This window comes from Scomber scombrus, chromosome 15 (genome assembly GCF_963691925.1).
Source record: "Scomber scombrus chromosome 15, fScoSco1.1, whole genome shotgun sequence".
Classification (NCBI taxonomy): Eukaryota; Metazoa; Chordata; class Actinopteri; order Scombriformes; family Scombridae; genus Scomber; species Scomber scombrus.
Genome location: NC_084984.1, coordinates 13,388,592 through 13,412,035, shown reverse-complemented (window position 1 = coordinate 13,412,035; position 23,444 = coordinate 13,388,592). Strand labels below are relative to the sequence as shown.

The window sequence follows — 23,444 nt, the reverse complement described above, 5'->3', positions numbered from 1 at the left end:
TTTCCAGAGAACTTCGGCAAAAAGTAAATATTTCTGTCACTACTGTGTTATAGAGAGAGATACTTTTGAAAATGCTCCAACAGAATTAGGATTCATGCACAAAGTAATGTTACAAGAACTCTGTTAATGAGCTTTCCATAAACCCTCCGTTAACTGATGTTTGTGGCATAAAATGTGACTCTATGTTTAATAGCAATTTAATATATGTCAGCCAGGACTCCCACCATCCTTGTGACATAACCTTTCTGAAGGTGTTGTTTCAATAGATCTGTCTGACTACATCAATCACATTGTCACTGTGGGAAAGCATTTCACTAACAGCCAGCTAAAGCAAAGACATATCTACTTTTAAGTATGCTGCGATTGATGTCAACAATAAACCATATGAACTGCGGGTGTGTAGCTAAAAGTTGGGGGGTAAGCAGCTCAGTTCAGCTCAGTCCTGGTTACTCCCATTGCTTATAGGTGATTGAATCAAAGATTCAAAATCTACTGGTGGTTGAGATTTTGACAGTTGTGCTTGCAGCTACGAGAGATGGTTAATATGGCAACAGCCCCAAAAATACATGCTAACCAGTTAGCATATTTTAGAGTTTTAATTGAGAAGTCTTCTGCAAGCCAACCTTTAGACTGGCCTTTTCTTCAGACCAAGTCTTCAAATGCAGCAGGCTGATGAATTTGACAGCAACTTATAACCTCGGAATCTAAAACGTGTTAGATTGAGAGGCATCCATGAGGCCACATTAGTGACACCAGCTATTACTTACAAAGGCACCAAACCAGAATTCTATGGTTATAGTTAAGGAGGACAGAGACATTTGATACACCTTTGGAAAAATTGCATTTAGATAAACTCATCAAATGTTTATTTTGTTATTGAAAAATACTAATTGATGTCCTCAGTTGACCTAGGTGTGAACCACCTCCATGACTCTTGTATTTCTTGTGTTTGAATGTGGACGCCCTGGCTGAATAGTATCCACTGTCTTTGTAAAAAATATCTGATGTTAATCATATGCCTTTGCATTATTCTATGTGTCTAAGGTAAACTAAAATATATGGCCTCATCAGAGGCGGTCATCAGAATAGAAACACTGTTATTAACTGGAAAAGGCCCATAACCACAACCATAATTTTGACAGGTCACAATAATTAATGTTAGCAAAAGTTATGCATACTGCTTACTTTCTGACGTGAAGGTTTTTGCAAATCTATGTGTTTGAACACTCAACTGTTTATATGTTTACAACATTCTTATCACAAGATACGTTGCCCTCTCTGGCTTTGCCTCTGAGGGCTAGAAAACCCATTCAGATGACACTCTTTCTTTTTCAGTCAATTTAGCATGTGGTGTGTTGACTTAAGTGCTGTGATGGCCTTTACATTGTCTCACATCTGGTCTTTGTGTGTTGTGGACCTTGTAAGGTTTGCATATGGCTTCTTGGTGTGGAAAACAAAGGTCTGAGCCTGGTGGTTGTGTTTGTGCCCATATCCTTCATATTTGTATATAGTTTGTCTGCAATAGGTTGGACCCTGGCATTTACATATCTCAATGTTCAGTCTTAAAATGACATTTTAGGAGTTTGAGGGACACAACAAACTAATGCAGTGTCCTCATTGTACGTTACAAGGTCCACCTTGCCTAACTTTTTCATACACATTAATTTTTTATGTTTGCTATATTGAGTTGCTTATAGATGCTCTAGTAACCATATTGTGATGGTGTCTTTCTGTGCTAAAGTCACAAATCAGGGTGTATTATTGTGCTTCTGTCATCTTAAGATATGCTGTCCTCCCTGTCTTTGCTTCTGAGGACTAGAAGGCCCATTCAGGTGACACTCTTTCTTTTTCAGTCAATTTAGCATGTGGTGTGTTGACGTAAATGCTGTGGTGGCCTTTATAGTGTCTCATATCTGTTTTTTTGTGTCTTGTGGAACCTGTAAGGTTTACATCTGACCTCTTTGTGTGGAAAACAGAGGTCCATGCCTGGCGGTTCTGTTTGTGCCTATATCCTGTATATTTGTATATAGTTTGTTTGCAATAGGTTTAACTCTGCAAACATATTTCAATGTTCAGTGTTGAAAGGATATTTTGGGAGTTTGAGGGGCACAACAAGCTAACACAGTGTTACAAGGTTCACCTATAAGAAAACAACAAAAAACATTAACAACTCTTTAAACCACATTTATGTGACTTTGTGACCACAAAATGGCAACACAATAAGCTGTAAACAGCACTGATATATTATCATCCTACACTCAGAAAAATGAATTATCCCATAGTTTATTTTTAAGTATTTGCATCTATTTGATTTTATTTAAATAATACAATTTTAAGAATTTATTTATTCAGATTCCTTAAAATCAGCATTAATCTGTTAATTGTGAAACCAATGAAATGTAATCACTTAAAACGTATGAATATAGTTTAAATATGATGAGCTGTGGCTCAACCAAGGTTCATTTAGTTAAAATTTATGAGACTGGTTTCCATTAGGTTTATGTAATTTTAGTACGTCCATGCTCCACCCTCCAGTCCAGTAGATGGCGGTAATGCAACTGGTGTGTCAACGGCCTTTGAAATTCAAATTCAGAGTCACTCACTAGAGAAGAAGAAGGACTTTTTTTTTTTTTTTTCAGCTCTCATGCTTGCAAAATAGTGGATTTTGTTCCTGTATCTGTTGTACTCAACACTGTCTGTTGTAGTAATTTGTGGTTGGAGCGCTTGTGTAGGGATAGAGTAGTATTACTGGTTAGCAAATGTGAGGGCTGGAAAGAAGCAATATTAGTGAGTCTTGTGCATCCTTCAAAACTTTAGCTTTGGATTGCCTCTTAAAGTCGTTTTGGTGGGCCATATCCATTTTACTCATTTTGGAGAACACTCCCTGTGAAGTTTTAAAACCACATGCCTTTAAAAAATGAATGAACACAACTCATTTTCTTTGTCTATTCTCCAGGACAGCGAGTGTGCAGAGGCTGAGTTGGGGATTGCACAGACAACAATGGGCATCTACGTCATTCGGGTGGATGGTGCTGAACCTGGAGACGAGATATATGCAGATGTTGGTGTTGTACTTGAAGGTGTGGAAGTTCTGCAAAACCTACAAAGTGTCACCCTTGGATGCATGATGCTCTTCGGACTGATTTATGCACTTAACTTAAGCTACCCTAAGGACCTCAAGAGCACATTTTAAGTATTCCAAAAAATCCTGATGGAACTGGACACGACCAAGCTTTCATCAAAAGTCCAAGCACTGAAAATTAAGATATTCCAGTGATGGGCCTGATACCTGATATGCAGATGTTTCCCCCTGGCAAATGTATAGCAAAGCGACTGCAATTTTCAGTGGTTGTTTGAGTATTTGTGCAAATTTTGCAATGTGTTCACAGTTCTTGGTTGTTATTGCTGCAGAATATCTCCATGCACCTGTAATTTAACATGTCAGTGGGGTGGTGCAAAGCCATTCAACCACTTGGCTTTATGGCAGTGTCTTGGATTGATCAGGTAATGACGAAAATTTCAAAAAATGAATGTCTGGTAATCCTTGAAATGTTGGTGTATTGTAAGCATACAGTTATTCTGCTTGATTTACCTGTCCTGAAGTTTCATACATTTTAGCAGAATGACACAGTTTGTTATTGCTGCAGAAAGGTCTGTTTCCAAATGTTAATTTAAAATGATTAAAGTAAATGTGCTTATGCTGATTCAGAGACCAGACGTCCTAAAACTAAAAGTTAATATGTGACTGTGTAATTCACCTGATGCACTGATGTTGCCTTCTGGAGAATGCAGTGCAGCAAAGTGGTGGACCTGCTGCAAATTTCAGTACTTATGAGTTAGCTTTTCCCCATGTGTTTAAATGTTTACATTTGTTAGGCTATTGTGTGGCAAAATAAGTAAAATTTATCTGCCTAAATGTGCACAAATGAGTATTTTTAGGTGTTTGGTTTATTTTTGTTTGTATTTTTTGCATGCTGAAATGAGGGCATTTTCTTCTCTTTTTTTCTTTTCAACACATGTGAATGAGCACTGGTTCTGTGTCCAGCTCCTCTTTTATGGCTTTGTATCATGCTGAATGGAGGTGGTGTAGTGTGATGTATTGCTGCCTTTGAGTTTTCTCACTGCCATAACTTGCCACATGCCTGAGAAGTCTAATCAATAAAATGTTAAACAAGCTGATCTGACTGTTTATAATATTGTTACTGCAGGTACAGGCTGAATGGAAAACAAAATTAATCATTTTAATTAATTAATAATTAAAATTTAATAATTTAAAATACATCGGGTTTATTATTTTAAGTACATCAACTTTATGAATTTCATTTAAATTGCATATAGTGCATACACCTTTTTCTATGTATTTCAAATACATTGGAGTAATTCATATTGAATACATACACTCGTTCTTAAGTATTTGAAACAAATTGGATTTATTTATGGTGAATACATAAATCTGTCATTGTTTATTCAAAACACATTGGGTTTATTAGTATTATTACATAAATCTCATTCTTAATTGTTTAATTTACATTTGACTGACAAATATGCAGCACATAAAGTTTATTGGCCTGTTTATGTTAAATCTAAGTAATTCAAATGGATGGACATTTTATATGCAATTGAAATACATAAATCTAATGAATTAGGCCTACATATTTCTGTGAGTGTATATAAAACAGTTGATAAAAATGTGCCTATTTAACCTTCCAACATACACAGAACAATATTAGCATTAATTTAAATGATTAGGGTCCACTCCATGAACCAAGTCCAATATTAACTATCTTTTAAGTTTAATGAAATTATCTATTTTAGTCCAATTTTGGCCAACACGGCCAACTGCCCATTAAACACTTAAAACTGAAATCAATCAGCTCTAATATCATAAAACCACTTGCTGCTCATAAGACGACATTGAAATCACAACATTTAAATGATCACTATGTCCTTTTGAAAAAAATAATGGCCACAACATCCACTAAACCAAATGGAATATGATTTGTTGGTGTTGATGAGTTGGTACTGGATTAAATGTGAATAAAATGTTAACATCAGAGCTGTGGGGGACTGCATAGTTGGGGATAATTCAATATGAGTCCTATAGTCATGTCATCGACTGTTAATGTAAAAATATAGACCAAGGCGGTTTTAAGAACACTTCACAATGTACATTTTTTGTATAGCAAGGTATTCAAATACTGTACTCCTGTGGTCAATAGTGCCTATTTTTTGTCAAGATATGTAGCTGTTATTGGATAGTTTTTAGCTGTGGGTTTCTAAAGATTACACATTTCGACCATCAACTGTATATAAATATGGGCAACTTCCTATTGCTAAACAAAAGTGAAGTCAAAATATCTGCTTTCCAGGGGCTGCCATCATGCTTGTTTGACGCCATTTGGAGCCAGAGTCTGCACAGCAGAGTCAGCTGGCAGGATGACGTCCCACGTGTCATGCCTCCCTTAGCCGTCCTGAAGGTTTAAGAGCAGCTGTCACAGCTGTCAATCATGATGTCACAAGACCTTACATCTTGCCAGCCAGGGAACTCTTCAGCAGGCTCTTCATCTTCTGGCCTACCAGTCCATGTCCCTAGAAAATATCTGACTGGGTCTCATCGTATGAAGTCCCATGGGAGAAAATGCCACCAAATGTGCAAAGATATGTCGCACAAGGCCATCAACTGAGAATTATGGTAGACTCAATCCAAGGTATATGCTTGAACCCAACTAGAAGCCGGTGTTCAAAAATTGTGAGAAGGATCACTGAAAATTATCCAAAAAGCTTCATGGATGTAACAATAGAAGGAGAGCTTATTGGTTGTGGTTATGGCAACTCATTAAATCAGATACAAACAAGCGCTGAACATGTGAATTTTGACAACACACTGGTGAGAGTTAGAACACCAAATGTTATATCAGTGATAGCAAGTCTAACATATAGCTATGGTTGCATCAATTGGCAACCACTTGACCTCCCTAAAGATGAGACTCCAGAATCTTTGAAGGAAAAGAAAAGGGAAATGACTTTCTTTCTCAAGATGGACCCCGAGCTGCAGAGAATGGCCAGGTGGAAGATTTGATAAAAATCACACATGCTTGGCAATAATTGATTTCCCTACTTTGCAAAAAATAAATAAATAATGATACTACAAGAAGAAGACAAAGGAGGAAGAAAAGTTGAAGAAGAAGAAGAAGAAGAAGGAGAAGAAGAAGAAGAAGAAGAAGAAGAAGAAGAAGAAGAAGAAGAAGAAGAAGAAGAAGAAGAAGAAGAAGAAGAAGAAGAAGAAGAAGAAGAAGAAGAAGAAGAAGAAGAAGAAGAAGAAGAAGAAGAAGAAGAAGACGAAATTATATTATTTGCTCAACATACACCCCAGTGTGTACATGTTTTTAGGAACTAACCTGTGTCCTTGTCACAAATCTGCTCACAGGGCTCCGTGGTCCTCTGGCCACAGTAGTCTCGCACCCATTGTGTGGACGAATTGGTTTGATAGTACAGGGTAAGCTTGGCTGGGTTTAGCCAATTAGAAACATCCAGGAAGCTGCCCATGCTCACAACAAAACTACTTCCTGAAAAAGAAAAAACACAAGACAATAATTTAGCTTGGAGAAGAAACAATAGCAAGGTAGAAAACAGCTTGATTGTTTGGGTATTATATATACTTAAGAGCGGTTTTCCTGGTTCAGTTGCAAAATCAATTGGGAAGAAGCTAATTCTTTTGTTTTCACTGTAATTTTAATTCCCTTGCTGGCCAGGCTGAATTTAAATGAGAAAATTAAGACCTATAACGTGTCTGTATTGATAGGTTTTCCTTGGTAATTGCAATAGAGGGGCTAAAAGGCTTTCACGAGTCAATCAGTAATTGCTATGCTCATTGATACTGACTTACCTTTCTTTCTTACAGCTCCCAGACCAATCGTTAAACTCTGATCACTGAACAAGATTATCCCTAATTGATGCCAATGACTTTTAGTTCCAAAGGGAACTGTGAGGAGATTGTGCTTCAGCTCTCTGGTGAACACAAAGATTCTTTTAGAGCTGTACTGCTGGTTCGTGGAAGGTAAGTATATATTTCTGTGTAAAAGTGAATTTAAATGTATTTTGAAAGCCTGGCTAGGACTCAAGGATAGCACTTGTGGGATTAAAAAGGATTTTTTTCTGTTTTGTGACGTGAAACCCTGTGATGGTGGTCTGAAGGCTGGTTTTCAAAAGAGAAGAGAAATACAGATGGACAAACTTAAACTGCAGTAGCCAGCAATCAAATCAGAGTCACAAGAAAAGATGTAGAACCAATGCTCTGGAATAAAATGAGTGATTTGCACTCTTTACAACAAATAAACCACTAAACCCTTAAGCCTAATCTATTGTTTTTTTTTTATTTTCTTTTTTTTCTGTCTTATCACTTTAGTTCTGGCAAATTCCTTAAAATACACTACAATTTGTCTCCTCCTACACACATGAACGCACCAACTGCTTCTTTTCACTTGACAGGAAAGTGTCTCTACAGGACAGTCTGACCCAAACAGAGCCTGACAAAAATGCACTCATATGTTAAAGGTTTATCTACTGATTAACTCGCAAACTTGACTGAATCGACACATCTATATAGAACAGACCAATAGCAGACACTATATGTTGCCTTCGACATGTATTGCTTGTGTGTCTACTACTTAAGCTATTGAAATTATACATGAATGCTCTGTATAGGTTAATATAAGGTGTATAACTCTCGCTTCATAGTGCCTGAAATGTAACATAATATAAAACACTTTACTACCTTGTGGTTGAGAGGATTCAAGATGCATTCAAGAACCGTATTTTTCTTAAATGCTACAGCATTTAAGAGTAATCATTTTTAGGGCTGTCAAACAATTCAAATTGTGATTAATCGCCAATTTCAATAGTTAATCGCAACGCAATTTTAAAAAAGAAGCGTTATGCTTGGCCCTTAATGGCATTGCGATTAACACGTTAACGCTGTCAGCCATAATTATTATAAAAATGTATTAATTTATAATTTACAAAATATAAATACTGAACTATCATAGACTTCCTTAGAAACAAGGGTTTATGTTTATATTGTTTAGTTGCTCTTGAAAAGCTCACACAGTGAGGAGGCGGTAGTTAGATTATGGGTTGGTTTCTCTGAGACACTTTAAAGAATCCCCTCCTGAGCAGTAAGTACACTGCTGATCGCTGGCAATTTTGTTGTACATATCGTGAATTGAGCAAGGAAGGCTGGGGAAAAGTTATTTTGTTAGATTAATCCCCTTTCAGCTGTTTTGGGAACAGAGGTGGGCTGCGTGTCAGGAATCAAAAGCATCACACATCTGTGTAGTGGCTCCAGTGATAATTAAAAAAAAAAACTGTGCACATCTAGCAGTTGTTTCTTTTATTGGATATGTGCAACAACCTTTCCCTCCAAAACAGCCATTTATACCAGTTCACACTAGATTTTGTTTGATGTGATTTTTTTTCCCCAGTTTTCTCTAATGTGCTTCCCTTTCTTCTATAATATGTACTGTACATTGTACAGTAAAGGTAATTGGGGTGCATGATCAGACACACAAGTAGATCTTGAATTGAATTCACTTCACACTTTGGTGTTCTAAAATAAGAACAAATAAAGATAACATGAATAGTAACCTCATGAGCCCATATGACACGTATCTAAGATATCTATACATTTTTTTCTGAACTTCAAGCATATTTGATTTAACATGCCACATTCACAGACCTGTTATTCTCCATCATCAAGCCTTCTTGCTAACTACCTACATATTACTGTCTTTGTTTCCTTTGTTTTTGTGTTCACCAACTCCACAACCCACAATTAAAAAATTGCTGGATGGAACTTACTGAGGACTTGCCTATTTTTAGAGCCTTCCCTAAGGGTGGTACTAAAGGAAAAGCCATGGAGTTACGAAAATCAAAATAATTAATTATCTGGTGATTATGAATATCCATAGCAAATTGTATTGAAAACTACCCATTACATTTTGATATCTTGCCATAAAAGTTGAGAGCTGAGCATCTGGTCAGAGGACAACTCAAAAAACATCCAACATTTGTGTTCATTTATTTTCATGGCAATCTACCAATTAGATTTTGATCATTCTTGTGTACAAGCAGAAATTGTGGATGGATTGTAGAGGTAGCAGAAAAGTCAGGAGATCACCAAAATCATTAGGAAGCAAAACATATTAAACCAAACATATTAACATGAAATGACATTTACTTATGCATTTATGTATTTATTTATAAAATGGGTGCTTAGCAATATCTAAGTTTATTTATGTTTAAATGCTATGATGAATAACAATAACTCAATTTTATACTCAGTTTTATATTGGCTTATGTTATATTTCCCATGAGTCTATCTTACATTTATCTACACATTATACAATAGAAGTTGAAGTTTTTCCTGTCCATGCACACAAATTGTGGATGTGTGGGCGGACTAGAAATGGGGTCCCAGTAGCAGGAGCACCTGATCAACTGATATGTGAATGCACAGCTTTTAGAGAGAGGGCCATCGTTAGTTAAATTGCCTCCCCTTTTCACTCTCTCTTGCTTTACTTAACTTCTTCCACATGTTCTGTTTTGGACTCTCTTCCCTTCCTGTGAGGTTTAAACCTTGGCATCTTGCCAACATCATACATGGACCCAATTTACAATTATCTCATAGTCAGCAAGGAATTGAAACCGGCTGGGTTAACTGATTCTGAACCACCATGCCTTAATACTTTATCTGCAATTTTATTTTATTTTGGGTTAATTGTGTTGTCTATCTCCACTTTAACATGCAAATAGCCACAAAACAGTATTATCAACTAACATTTTTTTCAAGAGCTTTAATCAAGTTGACCATAGACTATAATGACCAGTCCAGGGTTCATTAATCTACTTCCTTGATATCATTTTGATACTAGGACAGGCCTGTTTATATGCTACAAAAGCCTAGCTTGCTTTATGGCATAAATAAAGTAGAATTAAACATTCAAGTAGTTGTGTTGCATTAGCTCAAAACATTTTCATGTCAACTGAAAACATGAAAACCATAGAACAGGTTTATATTCCAATAAAAAGCATACAGTGTCTAGTCTTGCAGAAAGTCTGCACACTAAAGGCTCCCAGTGCAGCACAATAGCAAAGAAAAAAACAATCACGTTTTGAGCACACAGCTCTTCATCAATCTGATGGCTCAAAGTGTCACTCAGTCGTTTGTGGTGTTATAAATCACATTTTCCATTGGGAGCTTTCAGTGTGTGGGCTTTGTTGTCCTGATTTCTGCTCATTTTTGGTTCCAGCACATGATTTACTTTTTTTGTTGGATGAATGTGCATCATTTGTGCAGAGGGGGCATTGACACTGAAAAGCATTGAAAGTGAAAACCACAAAACACAGTTGATAGGGTGGAGATTTACTGTAAGTCATTTTTGAATAGAAACAGGAAGCATGTCGAGCTGTCCCTGGTCAATTAGCTTTTCATCTTACAGCAAAACCTATACAGATTATGTAATGCTGTATTTTTTCACCACATAGCAAGAAGCTACTCCAGTCATCTCTGAAGTATGCTGCTTGAAGGATGACTGTATCCAATTATGGCTGGAAACACACCGAACAAAGTTGTACCATGGTGGATAAGCAGATGGCTAATGGTTATCATGACATGCTCAACAAGCTCAACGTATAGCCCAAAACAGATGTGTGTACAGTAAGTACAGTATATCCTACTACATTTCCTACAGGTTTTTGCAAAAACTTTTCAACATCATGCTCATTAAGTTTTATTCTGAATGAGATCAGTGGGTTTTTTCTCAGTGGCCCTTTTCCATTTACTGTACATGATATCTGTCAATTGGACACAAAAGCCTGTGATATGTGAGAGCAACTGGGTTTCTATCATATAGTTTTAATAAATTAAAGAAGAGCACAAACAACAATTCAGCAAATACAAATAAGACATGGCAAGTAAAATTGGGATATTCTGACAAGGTCTAATGAATGTGTTGCACTTACCATCCGCAACAAAATGCTCTGGCACATGGAGAGTAACCTTGACAGTGAGGGGGCAGGAATCCTGTGTAGCATAGACAATGGCAATGACACATGTGCTGATGGTGATCAACGTCAGGGTGACCTTATTTAGAGGACTGTGTGGGTGGCCTAGGGGTAGAGAAAGAGGAGAAAAAGGAATGGTGAATAGTCTGACAGAGACCATTTAGTTTTGATCAGGGTCTTAAACAGATGCCTGTATTTGAATATCCTTGATCGGAGGCAATAGCTTTAACATAATATGCACAGACACGTACTGACAAACCTACATCTAAATCATCCACTTTAGCACTATGCTTTGTCGTAAGGAAAGCCGCTAACTGTCCCTTAATCCTTGAAAATATGGTTAACTGTCCTCCTGATTTATGACTAACACCAGGTTCAAGTTTGTCCTGAGTAAGTAAAAGATGACTTAGAATACTCGAGCTGCTGCAGAGCAGCCCAGAATCATTTGCTAGTGTGATATATGATCTTATTGCCAGTGACAGGGTTATAGATTGGTTGTTTTGGTTGCCCTTTGGCTCTGTCAGGGCTCCCATCTCCAAGCCAGGATATAGGGAATGAAATTAGCCACTTAACCTCTGTCTACTGATATTTATCATGGAATAGAAGTCGGCATGTTGAAAGGAGGCTTACTGGGATGTGAGAGAGATAAGGTGGCGATAATGCTGGTTTGAATTGTTAAAAATGTATTGGCTCTAGTGTTGAACCTCTTGAAAATGTACTTCTTTACTTTTTTGTCAGGAAATGTGTGATTACTTTCTAAGCACAATGTTAAAAAAGTGCAGTGAACATGTGCTGTGGGAGCATATGAGAGCTGCCCAGTGTGCACTGAGCACTATGGGAATTTGTTGCAAAAATAGTATTCTTGTTTCCCTGTTCAAAGCAGGGGAACATGTGACACAGTCATAATTATTGTGTTGGTTAAGTGATGTATGTAAAACAACTTGCTGAGAACAGTTATTAGATATGTGGGTAGGTTAGAAAAAACAGAGCCAGACAATTTTAATTTCAGACATGTTCCACCTTTTCCAACTGCAGTCATATTTCTCACCTAAAAAATGGGCAAGTGATCAAATGGACTGGAATGAAACATGGCACCATCACAGAATTGTTAATATTCCCAACAACAGGAGAGCCCAGTGAAGTTATGACAGGAATTTGGAAGTAGTGAGATGCAGCTCAAGGTCAAAATCAGTGAAGCAGAGTCAGGATAATGAATCCACCCTCACTGAATCACATGTCTATACCACAGTCACAATATTGTGAAGGGACAGAAACAACAGCTGTCTACGACAAAAGTGCTGCAGCAGCTAATCCCTTTGGGGTGAGGATGGTGTCACTGGGCTTGTGAAGGGGTCCCTCAATTACTATAAAAGCCTACTGAGTAGACAAAAGCATGCACACTCACGAAGGCAAACATTTACCTTATGGCTACAAACCAAACACCTAGTCTATGCGCTCATACACATGCAGAGACACACTTACAAAGAACAGACATGTAGACATAAGTTCATGTAAAGCACAAGCAAACACAAATACAAAGACAAACCTTTACCAAACAAAGCTTATTGTATGTTAACTTAGAAATGACACAGAATTTACACAGACAACATTTACACAGGCAGTAACTTGATGACAATCGGTTTCATGTTTTTCCCCGTTGTGAACCAACAATGCCTTGCTAATAAAATATGTCTGATTTGTGAAAAAAATCAAGTTCTGTAATAAATTATGATTAATCAAATATTCATATGCCAATAGTCTACAAAAACAACAAAATACAATGTTACTATGTTTGTAGCCCAGGGAATGTAATTCATAACCAAATTGATTGAAACCTATGAAGCCAATTAGTCCTGCCTGTGTTCACAAAAAGTTGCATAAACTATTAAATGAACTTCACAAACACACACTTGTGTAACTTCACCAAGTGTATACAGCAATTCAATATCATATCCAAAAGCCAATCCATCTTCTTATTTTCCAAATTGCTCATCCTATTTAGGGTCTCTTGTGTGATGAGAAATATGCATTAAAAATTAAGAAGATATTTCTTAACTAAAGCTTAGCCTTTTAGTTTTTAGTCAGTAGCTTTAACTAGTACATTTATAACCCCCTTTTTTCATAACCCTGTGTAGGAAATCAGGAACATTTAAACATTTAAGTTTTGGTCACTGTATCATACATTCTGCTTCCCAAATATATTACTGCTCCTGAGGGTTTTTTTCTACCGGCCAGTTACTATCAGGTGGGAGTTTGCAGTGCTGAGTGGTGATTACTGAAACACAAACCAGTCTTGTGACTGCTCATGTATAGCATTTATTCAGACAGAAAACAGGCACTGGTTGCAGTATGATTACCAGGACCAAGGATATAGATTTAGCTTATTGTTGACACTTACAAGATAGATATAGATAACCAACTTAGTAGTCTAAAAGGAAAAAGCAATGCAGTTGATTCATAGTGGTTACATATTAAAGAAGAAAATATTCCAGAGACAAACACTGTCTTACCACTATTACTACTGCTATTAGACTATTATTAGTGTTTTTCTGTATTTGTCTCTCCACATCGCCAGTGATTCAAACATAACGCACAACAACTATAAAACTCAGTACAAGGACTTCAGTGTAATTCATCTTGCACAATTTTTGAGTTTGCTGCAACATTGATTGAAAATATTGTTGTTTGGTCCAACATGATTCTAAACTGAACAAGGAGCACTAAAATCAGTGACCTCAGAGATTTTCCTGTTTTCAAATTCAGCCTCTCAGGCTGCACTCACTATGTGAGTCCCCCAACCAAGCTCAAGCATAGACGTAAGTGCTGCCTGAGAGGCAAAATCTAGGGCAATACACCTTCTTACTCCTGCACTCGGTAGCCAAAAAGCACTAGAGCATTTTGATTTATAATAAGATAATTATGTGAGGCATAAGCATTTCTTCTCCTCTGACATAGTACTATGTGATAGAGAAGTGTACAACTGGGAAATAATCGGAATATGTCGTTATTTATTCAATTTCTGCATGAACACCCAGGTAGACACGCAGAGACTAATTCTCTGTGTTTTCCATGTGTGTCACATACACGCAAATGCAAAGTCAACTCAGAGACTTCCCTATCACATATCACTATGTGGGGAGCAAAATTAATGCTTACCATCAAAGTTATTTGACTCAGCTTTGCTCATCACTGAGCCTCCATTTACATCAGCTCATATATCTCCTTTGAGTGTCACTGAGCTGTGCCATGGAACAGCACTTTAAACCCCATCGGGAATGTGCACTATTCCTTCCTACTTCCAGCTATACTGACAATTCCAGAAATGTCTAGCCTCATTTCACTCAGCTATAGGCTTCCCCACAGTTATTCCCCCTTATTCAACCAGGTTGAGGCAGGAATTAATTTGTTTTTCAAAATATTTCATTGCATTTTACTCCCCCTTTTTCTTTATTGCCTTCTCAGCAATATGCAGTGGATAAATGTTCCACTCCTGTGCAAGATAATGTGTTTAAACTGTAACACATTTATAATAATACACAAGGTGCACTTGCATTCCTTCTTACCTTTGCTACGTCTTCGTCCTCTGTGCTGCTCTGTGTAAAACTTCATTTGGTTGTCATCTTCAGGCTCTGACCCTGATTCTCCTTGAGGACCAAACACACCTCCAGTTGCTGGCAGTACGAAGATACAAAGAAAAAGGTAGAAAAAAATCCAAGGAGAGTCAAGCAATTGATGGGTTTAGTATTTTAGGAAACAATGATTGTGAAAAAAAGAGGGAAACTGTGTTTACTAGTAGGGTTTTCCAGGTAATCAGTACTTAGAAACCCTATATAAGACAAAAAAACAGGGTAGAAACATGTCTTATTGAATGTTTAAGAACCCCAAGATTGTAAGGTTGTTCAATGTAGGGTAGTTATGACCATTATGGCTATAGTACTGCAGAAGGACTAAAGGGATTTAGTCACATTTAATTCAAACCAACACACACACACACACACACACACACACACACACACACACACACACACACGCACACACACACACACACACACACACACACACACACACACACACACACACACACACACACACACACACACACACACACACACATTCCCTCCATATAGTTGGTGTAACACCCATTAAATACTAATGTTTCACAACCATTATAATCATACCAACCAACACACAGGTACAGATACAGCCATAATCATAGCAACAGCATCACCTGCCCATAGCACACTGCAAAGATTAATGTTAGCTATCCTCCACTCTATCTGCTCTATTAATCAAAGGGAATGCAAAATCAAAACTGAATGTGAGGTTATGCAAAAGTTATTGCTAAAGAACACAGCAGTAGTTTAAAAAAAAAAAAAAAAAAATACACTGTGACCTTTTACCTCTGTACAATCCTTTCGGGTCTTTCTATAACAATGACAGAAAGACTTAAAGAATCTTCATAATAACTAACAAACTAAACATTGTTCACCTATTACGGTTCAATTCAACTCATGTTAAGAAAGTACAATTTCCACTCTTCTACACCGTTTCATGTGCCTCTTTGTTTGATCTGTTGGTCACTGCTGATAATTTGTCCATCGTTCAACCAGGTCTCTGGAGCTTAATTTGTTAATCTAACTGGGACACATCCCCAGAGTGTGTGCATGTTTGTGTTTAAGTAAGGGTGGGAGCAGGAGCGAGTATGTGAGAGTTAAGAGGCTTTGTTTGTATTGCCTTGCCTCTGCAACATCAAAACACACATCCCTGCTAAACGCACAGGGGCTGCCACAAAGTGATAATTGTTGGGGATTTGCAATGTGTTAAGCCACTAAAGGATAAATAAGTAATCTAAAATAATCTCACATATGTGTGGACAGTTTAGAACTGCATTCTAAACCTGATATAAAAGGTCCCACAGAGGGTTTCTGTTAAATGTATTGCCGTAAATCACATAACATATTTTTCAGCATTGTATTATCAAAGTGATTCAGCCCAAGTCATACCCTGAAGAAATGACTTTATGCTAATAACATCCATCTAATTTCCTCACAGTTGTACATATGTTTTGCTTGTATAATCCCGGGGATCACAGTGATTACGCTTCCTAATCTCCCAGAGTGGAAAGGAGATAAATGACAGAAAGAAAATCAATGCTTTAACTTTGGCTATGAATCAGAATCTGAGAAGACATACTTCACCTGTTGACAGCAAATTAAAATAAGGGAGTGAATGTGCAAAAGGGTTGACACGTGGTGTCATTACCCTGTCTCCATATGATACTGTATGTGGGGACAAAAATAGAATATCAAATATATTGCTTTCTTTCTGAAAATGGATGGATAGATTCAATCAACTGATCAATTCAAGAACATGGCATTATGTGTAAACTAGCTCATGGACATCTCATGTTTGACCATGTTTCCCCTGAGTAAAATTTGTAAATGTTTTGAAAAAAGGCCATGGAAAAATGTCAAATTGAGACTTGAGACTGATTTAAAAGTAAGCTAACAAACAGTATAGAAGAATGAGAGATTAAAAGAGTTTTTTAGCGTCAGAAGTAAATGAATCACACATTTTGATAAACGTTTCTAAACTGGCTTTCACAAAGAGGTATTGAACACCTTTTAAACAAAGGATGGTATAGAGGTCCTCAGGCACTCTGAGTCTGTTTTCATGCACCTTAAAATGTATCCTTGTCTTTAAAAAACCCTATCTTTCCTATTAATAGTATTTTTCCACAGTGGAGAAACACTCATTATTCCTTGCTCCCTGGACACAGTCATAATTTATTTGCAAATGCAGAGAAATGCCAGGTGAAATATCCTATCCTAGGATTAGAAAATCAAATAAGTCATAATAAGTGTGACAGAAAGTCATTCTTTTGGTCGGGTGCACTTAAACAGTTTGAGAGTCTAGCTGAGTTTGGAGTGTCAGAGTCTGGCGCTATTTGGAGAGTGAAACCAAGGCAATGTGGTGTAAAATTGGTTTTGAATTTATGCATCGTGTTAGAACATGCTCAGAGAGATGGAAGGTGGAGACAAAGACAGACTGAGAGACAGAAACAAGAAGTCGAACCGCTATGTTAAAAATTTGAGCAAGATCAACATCTTAATAGATCAGCCTCTCTTCACATCTAGACAATAAATGTTACCTTATAAATCTCACAAAGAACCAGCATTCATTTGTTGAAGTACAGCACATTCATTTCTCTATGATTCAACCCACAGAAAAAAACTGATGTATGCCTTGAAAACCAGAAACCTGGTAAAGCAAATCAAATCTTATAATCTCTACTTTAAAATATTCACTGCCAATTCTATATTTCAAAGAATTCATTATCCCGTGGACTATTATAAGTCTATTTCCATTTTGCTTGATAATTGTCTAAAGCTAATTCATATGTGCTTCATTGCAATTAATGTTTTCTGCAGCTCAGTCACAACCTCACCACTAAATGCATCAATTTAAAAGGGCAAACATTTCCTGGAAGTTTACAGATTGTTTTTCTTTGATTTTATTTATTATTTACTCAGGATATGTTTGCAATCCTTGAGTTAGGAGGTGTAAAGCTGCTTCAGTTTTGATCAAAAAACTCAAACTGTGTACATCTCAACCTTGGATTTGGCTATTTACATAATTACTAACACATGGGAATGTTTTTGTCATAATGAAGTGGAGGTGGTGTGTTTCATTCTGTTCACTGGCATAGCACAACAGAAGATGACATAATAATCTTATAAAATAATAATAATAATAATAATAATAATAATAATAATAATAATAATAATAATAATAATAATAATAATAATAATAATAATAATAATAATAATAATAATAATAATAACCTTTGTATTGAACTTTTCAGGTGCTTTGAAATGTAAAATAAAAACAGCATTGTGAAAAGACAATGAATGAGATGGAACTATTAAAATAGAAACATTAAAAAAAAATACATTTTAGAGAGTTTAGAGAGTTGTATAAAAGTGTAGGCTGTCTTTGCATCCTTGGGATTTAAAGACAAGGAGTTCAACAACTGCAAAGTCTTGCTGGCAAAGACATGGTCACTCTTAGTCAAATATATTTTTCAAATATTTAGAAGGCTCTCTCTAGATCTTTTCAGGCTATACTTGAGTTCATAAGAGATCATCACACCTGAGATGTAACCAGCGGCATGTAAGTCTGTGGATGACATCAGTAAAATCCATCCTAAATCTCAGAGTGTAGCCATTGAAGAGAAACAAGTATATTATCTCAGTGGTCTGGCTCTGATTGATTTCAGTGTCATAACATTTTAAAGTTTGGTAAGCAACACAAATGACTTATTCTTGGTTATGTTGCCCAACCTTGACTCTAAAAAGATCCTTCGTGAAATAAGGACCGGGGAAAATGATCTCATCATATCCTGTCTGACGGTTTGAAGCACAAGAAGATTACCACCAAATTAGAAGTACACTAAAGGCTCAAATGCACTCAAGTGCCTGACGCATGTGTTTTGAAGTACACCTATTGTTTTTAATGGCCAAATTTGCACCAAAACATTATGAAGCACGTCAAACTGCTTGACAACCCTTCTCTGGCCTTATTTTGATTTTGGAGCATCAAATAAGGATCCAGCGACCAAAGCTATTTTTTCCTGCAGCTGAAAATGTATGAAGCGCAAAAAAATGGACAAAAGCCAAGAGCATAAAATTGCAGTATGACAACCATGCTGTAATGAGTTTCTTCCTTTTTTTCTTTTTCCATTTCCTGATTTTGGATTCCCAATTGAATATGAAAAGAACAAATGATACACAGTTTAACAAAGGACCAGGTTAGATCTTTTCCTGCTCCTTTACAACTGGTTCAAATGACAAGTCTGTTATCAAGAAGCTTCACTGCCTTACATAATTCTACAGGAGGTGGTCAATAATTTTTGACAGCATTTCAATGTGGTGCTCCAAGAAACAATAGCTCAAGATAATTGTAAATGTGGGTAACCAAGCATTGATGATACCATTGAGTATGCTGGCTTATTTTTTTTTGGTGGGGGGTAATGGTAATAGCAATAGTGATATCAGTAACAATTAAATGTATTATAAGAACTATATACAGGTCGCAGAGCATTAAAATGCTTACTTGCAGGTTGCATGAGGAACAATAACAGGAAGCTGATAATATGTGATGATAATACAAATGAATAATAATTATTATAATTATAATACATTATACAATTAAATAATAATGTAGTAAGTCAATTCCACATTCTGATTCATGGGGATAGAAGCTGAAGGTTATCTGAGTTGTGAAACATTACAAACTAATTAAACAGGATTCATTTTAAACATGCCGGCAGCACAATGCCAATTCCATTTCTTTGCATGTATCATTAATTAACTGTCGTGTAGCAGTGTTTGAACCAACTTCAACATAGGTTTGTTTTGAATACATACATTTTAAAATCCCCTTAACAGTGTTGCAAATGTAGTCATATATTTATGAATTTGTTTCCCTGCCCTTCTAACAAACTCTGCACATCCCTGAAACAGGCGCTCTTCATGTTATTTTTCTCCTCAGCATGTCTCCTTTGTATTCATTCATTACATCCAACTAATGGAGCAGATTATACAAAGAACAGGACAAATATGTGCTAGTTCTGTGGTGTTAGCATTTCAAACATGAAGTAAACACATGCAGGTCAAGTAAAGCACTATTTATTTTCTCGACTAGACTTACACACATGAAAGCACTGCACCAATTAGCCTTCCATTAAATTTGCACGTTCAACCTGAGTCATATCAACATCTGATTTACTAAGCATGAGCTAATTACATTGTGACTGATTCTTGCTGCTTTCATATTGTGATGCAGCAAAATCATATTGATCATATAGTTGATCATATTGTTGAATTATCAAGAGTGACCAATTGCCTCTGTAATTGCATTAGCACAGTGGCTCTCAAAGTGGGGCCCATGGAACCCCATGAGTCCTTGAGGGAATTCAGCAGTTTCCAAGAAAAGGGGAATCTTTTTTTTTTTTTTTTAGTTCCATCCATAAGTAACACATTGACATAATGTATGACTATGTCGTTCATGGGTTTCATACACTTTCTGGTCTTCCCATTCACAACCTTACTTTAATATGCCTTTGCAAATATGCACTTTTCTGTTTCTGAAACAGAAATTCCAGTAAATCCAGTGAAATATACAATCAACATCACTTATATCTTTGTGATTTGCATGATCCTTCCTCAAATACATATGTATAAGGGATAGAGTAACCTTTTATCATATGAAAGGCGTGTTGACAGGTACTGTGTGTGTGTGTGTGTGTGTGTGTGGGTTAGGGTCAGGGTTAACGTGTGTATGATCCAGATGTGCCTCCAGACTATGGCGCAGGTTTGATAAATAACACAAACAAGAATACATTTGAAACAAGGTGCAGAAGTCTTTGGGAATCAGGCCCTGTTTTTTTCTTTTTCTTATTTCACAGCGTTTCCCCTTTAACCACTTTTCTTCCTCTTTCAGGCCATTTTCTTCTGCCTTGAATTTCCTGTTCTCTCCATCAGTGGTAATACCCTCAAAACCAAGTCCCATAAAAACATCTACTCCCAGAATACTGAGGCTAAACTACAGCATGTCGTTACTACAAATTTCAATTACTGGGCCATATCCATCTCACTTTTACAGTCCTTTTCACAGACCTCCATGTGATAGTTTCACTCATATTCATTTTTTTTTCACATCCTCATCTGTCCACATGCTTTCCTTCCATCTTTTTGTTACAAAACAGGATGTACCACCAACCCACTCACATCACTCATGAATCAAATTCACGATATAGTCTCCTCACAGTCTCCCACACTAAGGGCCTGATTTACTAAAGGTCTGCATGTGTAGAAACGTGTGCAAACTTGACATCACCCGCAAAGAATGTGCAAGCTGATGTACTAACGCAGCGCACTGAGGTTTGCGTCTTACAACTGTGCAAGATAGTACGTGCTGTCCATTTAGTAGGTTTGCCATAATGTATATGTAATATGGGGCGTTTCAACACCAGTGTGCTAAATACAGGGAGGAGAAAATGCAAATATGTTATTTAGCACACGCATTGTGATTTACCAAACCTGAAGGTATTTTTTCTGACGCTAACTGCGTCTATAAATAATACCTTTGAAGGACAGGTATTAACCGGCTGCGCACTGGGCACAGATGACTCTGTCACTGTGGAGAGGAGGAGACGGAGGCACAATGACAGAATACGCACCGGACGGAGTTGTTCCACCTGTGTTAATAATTTTGGAGTATTTTTGGTTTTACTAACAGCATTGACTTCGTCACAAATACTCTCCCATATGTTGGTTTTTCTGGTAGTATTTGTTTTTGTTATAACTCAATATATTTGTTAACCTCTTCCACTAGAACCTGATCACATTTCATTTTACGCTTGCAGCTTTCTGCTCATCCAAACTCTCCATAAAGACACGCAAAACCCTCATTTAAATATTGCTGTCTCCACCCTGTTGCACCTGTTTTCATTTACGCAATTATTCTTAGTAGATCACCCGCAAAACGCACGCAAACGAGAAGCTCAATTTATTGCACTGTGCACGCAATTTAGTACTCACTATTTGGGATCTTAGTAAATCAGGCCCTAAGTTCGATATTGTGAGAAGGCACAGTCACCTGCTGTCACCATTAACATTCTCCCTTACAGATGACAGCAAAGTGCTTTTCTGTGCAAAAGTGCATTTGCTCTCAGACTGTAAAATCAATCATCAGCTCATAGTGTTGTGCAGGCTATAAATTATGAATGCAAAGATACTGTGTGGTGTGATAGATTGTGGCATGCATTCATAAGTCACAAGTGGAGATGGATCTTGTTTTTTTTCACTGTGAAATGTAATTAGTTTGATAATGTATATATTTTTAAAAGTCTGCTGTGTGAGGGACTGAGAGTTTCACTATTACTTAACTTACAATTATTTTGTGTTGTGTCATGTAATTATTTTTAATTCATTTTGTTCACTGAGCATAATACACATATACTATGAATACAGTGAACAAACTGATTAAAATGTTTAAGTTAGAGGATGTGAATGAAAATAAGCCAACAACAGAAACAAATGAACCAAAAAACTATAAACAAAAAATGTGCTGGTAAAAGGAAAAAGCATGTCATAGTACTATACTTAAGCAAGAATGATGAATGGTGATTTGGTTTTAAAGGAAAGGGGTTTAAGGAGAGAGTGAGACAGACTGTTTCACTCAAAGAATGCACACATGAGGTAGAGAGAACAGAACATTCAGAGAAGAGAGGGGGGAGTAGTTTTCCAATCTGTCCTGTAATGACAATGATTAACACTTATGGGAAAGCAGGGAGGTGAGTTGATGATTTCAATCTGAATAGTGAAAGCTAATCATCTTCTGCATAGGAGGAGGGCACATTATAAACTTAGACAGTACTATGATATACTGTACTGCTCACCAGCCATAAAAAAAAGAAAAAAAAGATGAAGAAAAGAAAGAAAGAAAATAAAAAGACCAGTCAATTGTAAAGACATTATGGTCCAGGTAGGAAATACAAAGAAACTGCAAGATGCTAATACAAGATCAATTTATGGCACTGCTTATGTAGTCTTTTCTAAGTAAACATTTTACTCATTCTAGCCTTTCAGATGGTAATAATATCAGATTTGCTTAGCCTTCTAAGACAGTTACCAGAATATTTTGATATTTGATTATATCAATATGGCCTTTAGGAATATGTGATTGTAATGTGTTAACTATTTTCTGACATATTATAGATGCAGCAATAAATCAATGAATACAGAAGTTAATTGACAGATTAACTGATAAAAAATAATCCTTACTTGCAGCTACTGTCGTGAATTACTAAAATACACAGGTTGGAAGAGCTTTCTGTGCTACATGTCAAACGTATGGCAAAAACATTTCATTATTACAGCTGACAGCAAGAAAGGGTATAATTTATTAGGGTTTTCTCATTTATCATTTAAATGTGACATAGCTTCTGTGTCTCAAATGCAAAATTGTGCAAAGACAATTATACTTTATTTTTAATTGTCCACAATTGATGCCTTCCAGCTCTTGACTGGTTGAGTGTCAACTGTAGTTAGCGCAGAGGAAGATAGGCCCCCAAAGAGCATTTCTGTGAACCAATGTAATAGTTGTAATAACAAAAAGTACAATCAGAACAAAGAAGTTGATTAGTCAAACATGTGCTTACACATTATAGATGCAGTGTAGTAGTACTGAGACGACATTTTTGCTTAAAACATTTTACACACTTCAAGACATTTCTTAATTTGACAGGAGCCACAGTATAAACAGTGCTAACTAATATAAACAAATAAGTTGTTTTATTCAGGGTAAATTGATATGCA

The 23,444-nt window shown here is 36.6% G+C and overlaps 1 protein-coding gene across 2 annotated transcripts in view; it reads right to left on the bottom strand.

Moving 5' to 3' along the window:
* LOC133995312 (astrotactin-2-like) overlaps positions 1-23,444 on the bottom strand; it is a 287,008-nt gene that overhangs the window by 135,573 nt on the left and 127,991 nt on the right. Inside the window, exons 5-7 of one of the 2 annotated variants that reach the window (XM_062434657.1) lie at positions 14,625-14,738; positions 11,020-11,166; positions 6,399-6,566 (exon numbers count right to left, since the gene is read on the bottom strand). In XM_062434657.1, coding sequence (XP_062290641.1) covers positions 6,399-6,566; positions 11,020-11,166; positions 14,625-14,738 — 429 coding nt within the window. The remainder of the gene's footprint in view (positions 1-6,398; positions 6,567-11,019; positions 11,167-14,624; positions 14,739-23,444) is intronic. The other variant, XM_062434658.1, reaches the window with a different exon arrangement.